The sequence below is a fragment of the Silurus meridionalis genome, chromosome 5 (assembly GCF_014805685.1).
Source record: "Silurus meridionalis isolate SWU-2019-XX chromosome 5, ASM1480568v1, whole genome shotgun sequence".
NCBI lineage: Eukaryota > Metazoa > Chordata > Actinopteri > Siluriformes > Siluridae > Silurus > Silurus meridionalis.
The window spans coordinates 21,002,461-21,014,717 of record NC_060888.1 but is presented as its reverse complement, the minus strand read 5'-3'; the positions used below and the strand labels follow the sequence as shown (position 1 = coordinate 21,014,717).

Here is a 12,257-nt window from a genome sequence, read left to right as displayed (position 1 = left end):
AGAAGAAGTAGGAAAGAGAACAAAGCATTTCAGTGAATGTTTTTTTTTTAGGTGACCTAAATATCTAATGATGCACCCCTTTCCTCAACAGAACAACCTCCATCCTACCAGATTTCTCCAGATTTCACCACTTTTCCTTTAATAAAAACACCACAAGCCATACAACGGAGAAAAAAGCAAGTTATTTAATGTTTTATGAGTGGCACTATAGCTCAGTAGGTAGTGTTTGTGCTTCACAGTTCAATCCACACATTTCTCAAATGCCCAAAAATGACTCAGGAGCTTTTAGCCACCGAGACTACATGCTAATTCGGCAAGCAAGCAAACATAGCTCATTTTAGTGCTAAACTAGACGCTGTTTGGTTATTTTTAACAGTCCAATGTTAATTAAAGGGCTGAGAGTGTAAGCATATGATGGGAACTCTGACTACACTCAAATATGCTCTTTTTCGATGTAAAAAGCAAGCACGGAAGGCTTCTTAGGTCATTGAGCAGTTATCTTTTACTTAGTATTTTTTTATTAGTATTATTGCATAAACATTTGGTTGCATAATTGCGACTTTATATGCTGTTTTTCCAAGAATGCAACTTTTTCCTGAAACGAATTTGACATTGAAGATCAGGTTGGTATTTATTTGGTTGGTTTCCATTCTGAAATATAATAAAAAATCTCAGGCCATAATTGTCAATCAAGTAGTCTCTTCACCAATGAATGTTTTGAAGGGCCCTTTGAAGGTTTTTTCAACACTTTGTTGGGGCTCTACAATCGACTGCTATTGCTGCTTGGAAAATTCACAATGGAGCAAAGAATAAATCTTCTGTAGTGTATGCATTGATCCTGTTTCATTCTTACTTTGTCAGGGTGTGTGTGTTCATGTCAGCAATGCTGCTTGTGTAGGTGTAAGCACACGACCCCCCAACCCCCAACCCATACACATCCTTATATATATTACACATGGGAGCAGTAACCAGGCAATTTTCTGTGATTCCTGTATGATCATGAATATCAGCACTTTGTCCACTGAACAAAAGTGGCTATAGATTCTCACTTCCTACCCATTAACGTAAAATTTTATGTCATAAAATATCATAAAATCATTTTGAGCTCAGTTAATAGGTGTATTGCATATAATGTATAAAGAGAACTACATAAATGTCACATGCATATTAATTTTTATCTGTTTGTGTTTATTTTAAATGGCATTTTTAAAAGTGACCCCTGGAAGAAAGTGTGTATATGTAGAACACTGATCAAAGGAAATAAATATAAATAAAATATACTTTTATATATTTTCCATTTAATACTAAAAATATCTCCATATCTGTATGAATGAAGCTTGAACTATGTGTTTTAAGTGTACAACTAAGTCTGTGTGTGTGTGTGTGTGTGTGTGTGTGTGTGTGTGTGGGTGTGTACTTTTTTCTTACTTGTTGGTTTTGATTTTGACATCTTTGTTCTTGCGGAGATCACCTCCATCTTTCAGCCAGCGAAAGGATGGGCTCGGGTTGCCCTGCACCTCACACTTTAAGGTCACACGCTCACCCTCCCACACCCACTGAGAACGCATGGGCTTCACCTTCGGAGCTAATGCTATGGAGAGAGAGAAAGAAAAAGAGAGAGAGAGAGAGAGAGAGAGAGAGAGAGAGAGAGAGAGAGAGCGCATGAGACAATGATAGATGACAGAAGCAGAGAGTGACAAGTGGACAGGTTTGGGTGGAGCAGGGAAATAGATGGAAGCAATAGATGACAGGAAGAAAGAGTGAGAGAGGCAGATTAACAGTAGAAAGAGATTGAACCATGTTAAAGGACAGACGCATGAAACATGTTGAAACAGAACATAAATTAATTGAGAGAAAAGAAGGAAGAGGAGGAAAAGAGATTGAGACAACGAGAGAGAACAAGAAAGGGAGAAAGTGTAAGAAAACATAAGAGATTAATGTGTTTGATGGAGTAATCCAGCTGGAAGCATAGCATGATATAAAAAAAAAACAAGAGCAATAATTCTAAAATAATATAAGAAGTGATAAAACCACAGTATTCAGAGAGGGTTATAGCATTTAGTTCAAGTCAAGCACATATGTATACTTGTTTAAACACACATACAAATTAATAAAATCAATGCTTGTCCATTTGGAAGGTACTGGCCTAGATTTATAGACAAACTGTACTAACTATTGATTTGTAAGTACAGTTCCAGCATACTTCAGAAACCAGTTATATTTCAGATTCTATATAATTGACTGATTGACTAATACTACTGTTATAATATTTAGCACTGCTGAGCTTAAACCCCACTTATATAATATTATTTTACAGAAATTACATATTACTCATTTTTAGCATTTTGCAGTTGGCAGGGTTTTTTCCAGATCTTTTTAAAATATCAAATCTAAACACATTTTAAGGTATTCTTTCCCTCCATGACTACCACAATGTTTTTTAACCTTCCTATCATAAAACTTATTTTCTCTGAAAGGAATAGCTTCAACACACAGATGTTTCTGCCTCAGGCTTTTCTTTAGTGCAAGACTATAAGAGCTTATGCATTGGGACCCAAATAAGATATCACAGCTTTGTCATTTCTCACTCACACACACACAAATCCATGGGCATACACATGACAAAGCCCTCAACACTGCTACCTCTTTGTAATTTGGCATCATTTTATATTTTAACAAATCATTCTAGATATGAAGTGATATCAGTACAGTGTAACCAATTAAACACTGAATAGTGTGTCAATGAGTCCCTTGTTTATGTCAGGTGTTTCCGGTTGTGAAGCAGCTATAAAATTTCTTGAGAGAATGTATTCAGTAGCAGACACAGTCTGACTCTAAGTTTGGCTGCAGCTGCATTTCAGATGCGACTTATGAAAAAAGAGACAGTGACGTATGAAAAAGAAATTAGAGGAGGTTCTATTAATTATTAAACGCCTCATCTGTCTCAGGCTATCATTTATATAACTACATTGTGGTGGACAACAAAATTTCATCATTTTGATAGATACAAATATGTCTGTGTGCACTCCATATAACTTGAAATGTTCTGTATGGAAATGTGAGCCAAGATTCCACAAGTGTCTCTAAAATGATAAACATTTCGAAAAGATCTGTGCTTTCTCTCAACACATGGGACGCTTCACTGAATAGCTACACAGTGCCGATGTTTTTTCTTGCAGCAAAGGCACTACTTGTAATATGATTATGTTTGAAGTTTTTTTATGTTCTGCAAGGGCCATTTCCTCTAGACCTAGTGGAGTGTTTTTATGTGTCCTTGCTGACTACCATTAGTAATGTTGTCACTTCCTAACCCCACTTGAATAGCCTATAAAAGGATCGTGCAATGTCATGTTTGTCCTCCTTCCCATTCTGGTGTTGCCAAGAAATTTAGGGCATGGATTTAAAGATGCTGAGTATAGCAACCCTCAGGTCAGGGTAATTCTATTGTTTGTTAAACTATTCTTGACATATTTGCAGGTGTCTTTAAAATAGACACTTTGCTTATAGTTTAGATTATTTTTTTGGAAGCATTGTACATGCTTGGGGTCGTTTTGTTAATATACCTCTTCAATATAGGCCTGGGATAGTGCCATTGTACTGCCAAATTGGGATGTTTTTTTTTTGTTTTTTACCTAAAGGATCAGAAGTCTTCCAATTATATGAGAATTATACTCCCGAGCCTCTTAGGAAAAGTTACCGAGATGTTATCTCAGTGGGGGGCTGGAGGTAACAGCTTGGTTATTTGCAGATGTTGTTGTACTCTTAGCACTATTCACAGCGCACATATGCATGAGTATGCTGCTGCTGAGAATAAAGCAGCTTGGATGAAAATCAGTACAAGGTCTTGGTTCACTTGAGGAAATAACTGAAACTTTCCATTAAGGTGAGGAGACTGGAGATGGGGTTTAAGTCAGAGTTTTACTCATGGGTGAAGGGAAACGAAAGCATGCGAGATTGACAAATGGATCAGGGCAGTGCCTGCACTGTTACAGCCAAAATACCAACCTGTGGTGTTGAAGCAAGAGCTTATTTTTCAGACAACTCTCTGTTTACCAGTCAATCTATTCTCACCTATGACCATGAGCTTTGGGAGTGACAGAAAGAATAATTTTATGAGTACAGGAGGGAGAAATGAGGTTTTACCAGGATTGCTGGGTTCAATCTTCATAAAAGCATGTGAAATTTGACAATTCAGGAAACCTTGGAGAGGACCCCCTGCTCCTTCAAATCAAGAAGAGCCATTAAAGAAGGATTACAGCACCTTTCAAGAATTCCCCTTAGATAACTCCCAGTAGAGCTGCATATCTGGTACATTGCATTGGACTGGAGAGATTGCATATCCCAGTTGTCTTTCTAGGGATCCCCTAGGAAGAGCTAGAAGCTGAAAGTAAACAATCCCTTCAACACACACACACACACACACATACACACACCTAGAACGCACACACATCAAGTTCCTGATCGTCTCCTGCTGTTCTACCCAGTAATTTTACCCAGCGTAATGAGCTGGATGGGCTTCACATCCCCTTAATGAGCAGACCCAAAATAATTAACAAGAGAAAAAAATGTGTTCTCTTCCCCACATTAGAAAAAGTTTTAGAGAATCATCTACCGTAAAATTCTGAACCTTGATAAACTGACTAAGTTTGTATTTATTAGTATTAATTGTTTCTTTGCATGTAAAAAGTATACCAGGTTCCTTGAAGATGTTTTGGCTTAATTCCTAAAATGGCTTCACCTTCTTTAAAAGGATAATCCTCTATTCTGTAGTAATCAAACTATACTTCATGGACAGACATTCTCATCACAATGGGTACGTGTGCCCTTGAAATGAGTGTGTGTTGCGGTGAACCTTCAGCACACTGCAGTTGTGCATGAGGGCTTTCGTTCAAATCAGCATTTTCTGACAGTTGTATCACTCTCACAAAAGATGGGGGATGGGAAGAGGAAAAGAGTGTGAAACCTCTCTGAGACATTCACCCTCCTTCACCCAAAGCTACAGAGATTCCTGAGAGTACATACACACGTGTATGTAAAAAATGCTATTTTATGTATACAGTACTATACTGTATTAACATTTTACTTCATTCTATAATTAATAATTATATTTTTATTAATAGATTTCATTATTTTAACCCAGCCATTAGGGTTTCACAAGCCAGTGCACTCTTAGTGCCGGTCCCAAGCCTGGATAAATGGGGAGGGTTGCGTTAGGAAGAACATCCAGCGTAAAAACGTGCCAAATCAAGCATGCGGATCACGAATACGGATGATCCGCTGTGGCAACCACTAATGGGAGAAGCCGAAATAAAGTTTTTAATAAATTTCATTATTTTAACATAAAACTCCATAAAAACAATTCCTTATAAGTTTTTTGGTCTACCGTGCAATCCGTGGGAGACCGGGAAAATCAGCCAAACAAATTAGTTATGTAGCAAATGCAATTCTGCAAAGCAAGGGATTACTGTATATATAATATACACATACATGCCAAAGGTTAACATTACAATGACAATTAAAGAACCCTAAAAAATAAGCAGACTCTGTCCTTGCAATACCAATCAGAACCAATGAACATTTTGGCACTCATGTTTTGCAGAATTTACAGCTTAAGGTAGCTTAAGAACACTGAACCATAACTACAGTAACACAGCCTCAATCCAGTCAACCTTTCTGGCTACAAGTAAATATGTATGTCTACAATGAGTTCTGTGACGATTTCTAAGATCAATTCTGAAAGCACATGCTATTGCAAGTGAACCATACATAAGTTTTTTCCCCTGGCTGACTTCTCTTATTCTAGCTTGTGTTCCCCATTTAGTCACAGATGTTAAAATAAGCAACATTTGTCTGGTTCTGAATCTTAAACAACTTTGTTAAAGATTTTATTTTGATTTTAGTTTGGTGTACACCAAAATACTTCCTAAAAGAAGAGCTATGGAAGCTCTTCTACTTTTGTAGAACAGGTAAAAAATGGTTGGCCAAATTTGGTTGGGCAACCATTCTTAAGAAGATAATGCCCAGGATCTCTCTATCCACAGTGTACAAACCTGTAAGTAGTCAACAATGGTTCTAAACTGATCTTCTTGTTGGTCTTAGCACTTTTCTGAATGTCCATGTTTTTTTATTTTTTTATTATAAAAACAGTGCAATGGTATTTCAGCTGCTAGAACACCAAACAAAAATGATTGGTTGAAAATTTCCAGCACGGAGTCTACACAGGAACTCTGATTGAGAAAATTACTGAACATCTCAGCCTACCTTAGGATCACAAGATCAACAAGATCCTGTTTTGGTCCTTGACATGCAAGGGAGTAATGGAAAATATTATGACCAAATATTATTTTGATACTGTTAGAAAAATGTTTAATCTTAATAACTACATTTATATTGCATCAGTGTAGTCCAGCCTTTTTCTGCTAAACCTTTACCAGATGAAACTTCATAGTGATAAGAAAGAGGTTTTTACTTATAAAAACCTCATGTTTTACCTCATTTATTACATCATATATTTGCTATAAATGGACATTCGGTGCAACCCAGATGAGGATGGGTTCCCTCTTGAGTCTGGTTCCTCTCAAAGTTTCTTCCTTATGCCATCTTGGGGAGTTTTTCCTCGCCACAGTCGCCACTGGCTTGCTCATCAGGGACAAACTTACTTATAAAGAACATATTCACTTTTAATCACCACATTATCTGTGTAAAGCTGCTTTGAGACAATGTTCATTGTTAAAAGAGCTATACAAATAAAAATGAATTGAAAAAAATGAATTATAACCTCCACAATGTTCCACAACATTCCACAATGCCATTTGACTGTATAAGACTGTAGAACGGACATTACATCATAATCACACACTCCAGTGCTCACGGTATTTCTCTTCCTCCGGTCTTTTGTATTGTTTTTAAGATTTATAGTCACACTCTTGATATCACCCAAATGAGGATGGGTTTCCCTTTTGAGTCTGGTTCCTTTTAAGGTTTGTTCCTCGTACCATCTAAGGTAGTTTTTCCTTGCCACCGTCACCCTTGACTTAGTCATTAGGGATAAACAGATCATCAACACATTAGCTTATATAAACATTTTTGTTCTATAATTCTTACGTTCTGTAAAGTTGCTTTGAGACAATGTCTATTGTGAAAAGCACTATAGAAAAAAAACTTGAACTTGAACTTAAACCTTATACATTACAGCACTGTGAAATTCTTTCTTCACATATATCAGCTTGTTAAAAAGCAAAACTGAAGCAGAGAGGGTTAAGGGCCTTGTTTAAGGGCCTAACAGCTGGCAGCTTGGGTCAAACCCAAGGTAAACCGAAAAGTAATCAGAGCCTTAACCATTGAGCTTTTACTTTCCCCGGTAGCAATATTTTGACACGTTCCATGTGTTTAAATAGACAATGCATTTATGCCATTTTCTCTTGTTGCTTTTGCATTCTTGAGCAACACTATCTGTACCAAGTAGCCAATAACATGCTGTTTTTGTTTTGTACACCCCAGGTCTGGCATCACCAAGCAAGGTAATCATAAACCCTTTTCTGGATTCTTTCCACTTTTGGTATGAGCAGAGGGAGAAATTAATGAAAAATGATAAGATTAACATCTGCTGATAACCTTCAGCAGCCACAGCATCAATCGACTGATGCAATGCACAATGCTAAGAATTGAAATCAAATATTGTCCATTTTGCCATTTAAGGTGAGTCTATTAAACACTTTTGTAATATTCTCTCCATATAAATCTGGCAGCTGTCAATGTTTTCACATTATTACAACAATACTGTATATGTTATTCTCTGCAATAAGAGAAAAACTAAATATATGGAACCCCAGTACTGTGCAGCTGAAAAGTTTGACCGCATCCATAACAATAATAAAAGAAAAACTAAGTCAATGTTGCGACAGAATCTTGATATAAAACCCAGAAGCGCCTGCAACACCAACACAGGTGTTATGTAAGACTCATTTTTCAACATCACACAAACTTTTCACCTTGTCTGAAGAGGAAAGTGATGAGTGTGCTCAGGCTCACACTCTGTCTGGTAGCTGTCATTCACACAATAAAGAACAAAAAAACACATTCAGGTCACATTAGATTAGGTTTATAGTTCTCGAGAAACAAGGCTGGGATTAAAATGCCTTTAAATCTTTAATATCAGTGCTCGGTTAGAGCCCCCTTTCCTGTGTTGTCTTTTTTCGGTCCTCTTTCTCTTTCAAACTGTGACTGCACTGCTTGGCAGTTGCACTTCAACAGAGTGACGCATATTTCCACATCTCCCACACAGCGATAAACGAATGTGTGTTCGCTTTCTCTTCTCTCCCTGCAACGGATTATCTTTCTTCCCTCGCTCCTTCCTTTTCTCTTTCCCTTGCGTCTCTCCTCTCCTGCTGTCTCTGCTGCTGCGGTTTGTCATGCTGAGGTGGGATTATGGAGCGTGGCAGAGAAGACAGTGTGTGTGTGTGTGTGTGTGTGTGTGTGTGTGTGTGTGTGTGTGTGTGTGTGTGTGTGAGAGAGAGAGAGAGAGAGAGAGAGAGAGAGAGAGAGAGAGAAAGAGAGAGAGAGAAAGGGGGGAAACGGGAAAGAACGATGCAGAACTCTTCAGCACTGCAGGAGAAACCAACCCCTCATACAGCAGAGTAAGGGGGGGCTAAAAAAGATGAGAGCAGGGAGTCAGGAAGGATGGCAAGAAAGCTTGTCACACTCATGGACTTACAGTGCATCTGGAAAGTATTCACAGCGTCTCACTTTTTCTACATTTTGTTATGTTACAGCCTTAATCCAAAATAATTTAAATGAATAATTTTTCTCAAAATTCTACAAACAATACCCCAGAAGTTTGTTTGAAATCTTTGCAAATTTATTAAAAATTAAAAAATCCTACAAGATCAAGTACATAAGTATTCGCAGCCTTTGCCATGACACTCAAAATTGAGCTCAGTTGCATCCTGTTTCCACTGATCATCTTAGAGATGTTTCTACAACTTGACTGGAGTCCAGCTTTGGTAAATTCAGTTGATTGGACATGATTTAGAAAGGCACACACCTGTCTATATAAAATCCCACAGTTAACAGTGCATGTAAGAGCATAAACCGAATCCAAGGAATTGTCTGTAGACCTCAGAGACAGGATTGTATCGAGGCACAAATATGGGGAAGGATACAGAATAATTTTCATCATCCGTAAATGGAAGAATTTTGGAACGACCAGGACTCTTCCTAGAGCGAGCCGCCTGGTCAAACTGAACGATCAGGGGAGAAGGGCCCTAGTCAGGGAGGAGACCAAGAACCTGATGGTCACTCTGAAAGAACTCCAGCGTTTCTCTGTAGAGAGAGGAGAACCTTCCAGAAGAACAACCATCTCTGCAGCACTCCACAAATCAAGCCTGTATGGTAGAGTGGCCAGACGGAAACCACTCCTCAGTAAAAGGCACATGATAGCCCACCTGAAGTTTCTAAAAGGCACCCGAAGGACTCTCAGACCATGAGAAACAAAGATTGAACTCTTTGGCATGAATGCCAAGACGTCATGACTGGAGAAAACCAGGCACCGCTCATCATCATCATACCATCCCTACAGTGAAGCATGGTGGTGGCAGCATCATGCTGTGGGGATGATTTTCAGCAGGAGGAACAGGGAGACTAGTCAGGATTGAGGGAAAGATGTATGCAGCAATGTACAGAGATATGCATGAGACTGGGGCGACCGTTCATTTTCCAACAGGACAACGACCCTAAGCACACAGCCAAAATAACAAAGGGATGACTCTGAATAACCTTGTGTGGCCCAGCCAGAGCCCAGACTTCACCCGACTGAACATCTCTGAAGAGATCTGAAAATGCACCGACGCTCCCCATTCAACCTGATGGAGCTTGAGCGGTTCTGCAAAGAAAAATGGGAGAAACTGCCCAAAAATAGGTGTGCCAAGCTTGTAACAATATTTTTAATACAAAGAGGCTGTAACTGGTACAAATGGTGCTTCAACAAAGTATTGAACAAAGGCTGTAAATACTTATAGACGTGATTTTTTTAAATCCATTTTTTATTTTTATTTTATAAATTTGCAAAGATTTTAAATACACTTCTTTGTGTCATTACAGGGTATTGTTTGTAGAATTTGAAGGAAATAAGGAATTGTCTTTTGGAATAAGGCTGTAACATAACAGAATGTGTGAAAAGTGAAGCACTGTGAATACTTTGCAGATGCACTGTAACTAGACATGAAGGAGAAACCGGATGAGTAATATTACAGCTCTAGACAGGAGCACACAAGGAAATGAATGACAAAGAGAAATGGACAGAGAGGAAAAGAGAGAGAACCACAGGAAGGTGAGTAAATGAAGACAGAATCAATGGGATATTTAAGGGGGTAATTATGGTGAATGTAAAAAAGGATGTTAAACCTACAGGACACTGAAGAAGATATCTATTTACATTCTGACCAATTACAACCCATGTTTTTGGGGTAAAATCTGATCATTATTCATTTAGTATTTCAAAGTCTGGTATGTTTTGCTTTCACAAAAAGAGACTATCTGACTGACATGCCACAGGGAGATGACCAAACACAGACCAGGTGGCAAATAAGATTATTGTATCGTAGTGTACAAACATTGTGAATATGTTAAATATTCAATTTGTATATACTGAATATACCCAAGATATGCATAGTATTTGGGTCAACACTATTTTCGGGGTGATAATAATGATAATAAGACACTTATTATCAAAAAATAATCAAAGGCAGATATTTTTCACATTTTCCCAGGATTAGAATTTATGACATCTTTTTAACATATATATTAATTGCAATAATAATAATAATAATAATAATAATAATAATAATAAAATACTGAAAAAAAAAACCACTAAAAAGATTTACCATTTATTTATATTTTCTTCTATAAGCAACCAAAAGCAACCAAGACCTGTAACCTTTTTTTTTCTCCTACACAGCCATCAAACAGTTACTACTTTCAGTCTGCAGACCTGTTACAAAACAGGCCCATAATTTGATAACACACACAAATTTAATTTCCCTGGTGAAAGTAAGAACAAAATAGTCCAGGCTGCTGTCTCGTGTATGGCCTCTCTAGGGGGAAAAAGCTACTGCAAACCTCCATGCTGTGGTTCTCAGTAAAGAAAAGGGCTACAGTAATAACAATTTTTACTAGTGCATGCAAACATGCATAGGAACACAACCACATTCTAGAGAGCTTCTTTGCTAGGACAAAAGATAAGAGCTATACCTTTAAATAGATGAGGAAATTACTTCATTCCCATGCTGGAGGGAAAAAAGAAGATTCGAAGAGGCACTACGATGCGTTAAAAATTCATGAAGGGTTCTCGGATATATATAAACTATAGCAGAATTTAGATTTGGTGGAAATTAGTATGTGCATGTGTACTAATACTGAACATCCAACAATGTCACTTTTTTGCTACTAAATATTTTTTACAATAAATCTTTTCTCTAAATCTGAAATCAGTATATTCCAATATGTTCTCAGTAGACTACTATAGTGGACGTCTGTCAACTCCAGAATAAATACTGGGTCTGAATGATGTGACCTTCAGTCCTCTGTGCCTCCCAAAAACACTGGCCAAAAAACACCACAGTAAAGGACAGAATAACTGCAGTAAGCAAAAAACTGGGCTCAAAATGATCTGCTACCACAATATCTGATATGATGTCAAGAACAGTCAGTGACAACAGTGAGAAACTAACATACCCATCCAACAGCAGTCCTGTGTTCTAAAACAGATGAGGGGCTAGACAATTATTAACACACACTGTGCATGGAAATGGATGATCTTTCGTCTTTACCTGTACCAGTTTTTACCAGTAAGTCAAAAAAAAAAGTATGTGAGCTAAAACTTATAAAGATTGTGTATTTTTTTATATTGTTTTGTTTTGAAGAGCCACACACCAAAATGATCGAACCAGTTAAGCATGCGGCATGGATGTGTTTGAAAAAGTACATTTGAAAACGCTTTGTTCAACCCCCAATCGTCATCCTGTTTTCTAGAACAGCCTGAATTTAGTGATGACTAAATATTGCATGTCAGATAAAATATGTATTAGCCTGCAGTGCACTGATTACGATGCACATACAATGTACAACCCACAAGCAAGAAACCCTAAATTAAAAATAAACAAAGCTATGGTGAAAGTCTTTGGGAGGTTGTGAGATTGAATCCTGTTTATGCTTAAGAGAGTCTAGGGGAGACTAATTTGTTCGGCTCTGAGAGCGGGAAG

The 12,257-nt window shown here is 37.7% G+C and overlaps 1 protein-coding gene across 3 annotated transcripts in view; it reads right to left on the bottom strand.

Moving 5' to 3' along the window:
• The window catches only part of nrg2b (neuregulin 2b), a 56,041-nt gene that overhangs the window by 29,171 nt on the left and 14,613 nt on the right, over nt 1-12,257 (bottom strand). For all 3 annotated transcript variants that reach the window (XM_046849410.1, XM_046849411.1, XM_046849412.1), the window contains exon 2: nt 1,429-1,591. In XM_046849410.1, the coding sequence (XP_046705366.1) occupies nt 1,429-1,591 (163 nt within the window). The remainder of the gene's footprint in view (nt 1-1,428; nt 1,592-12,257) is intronic.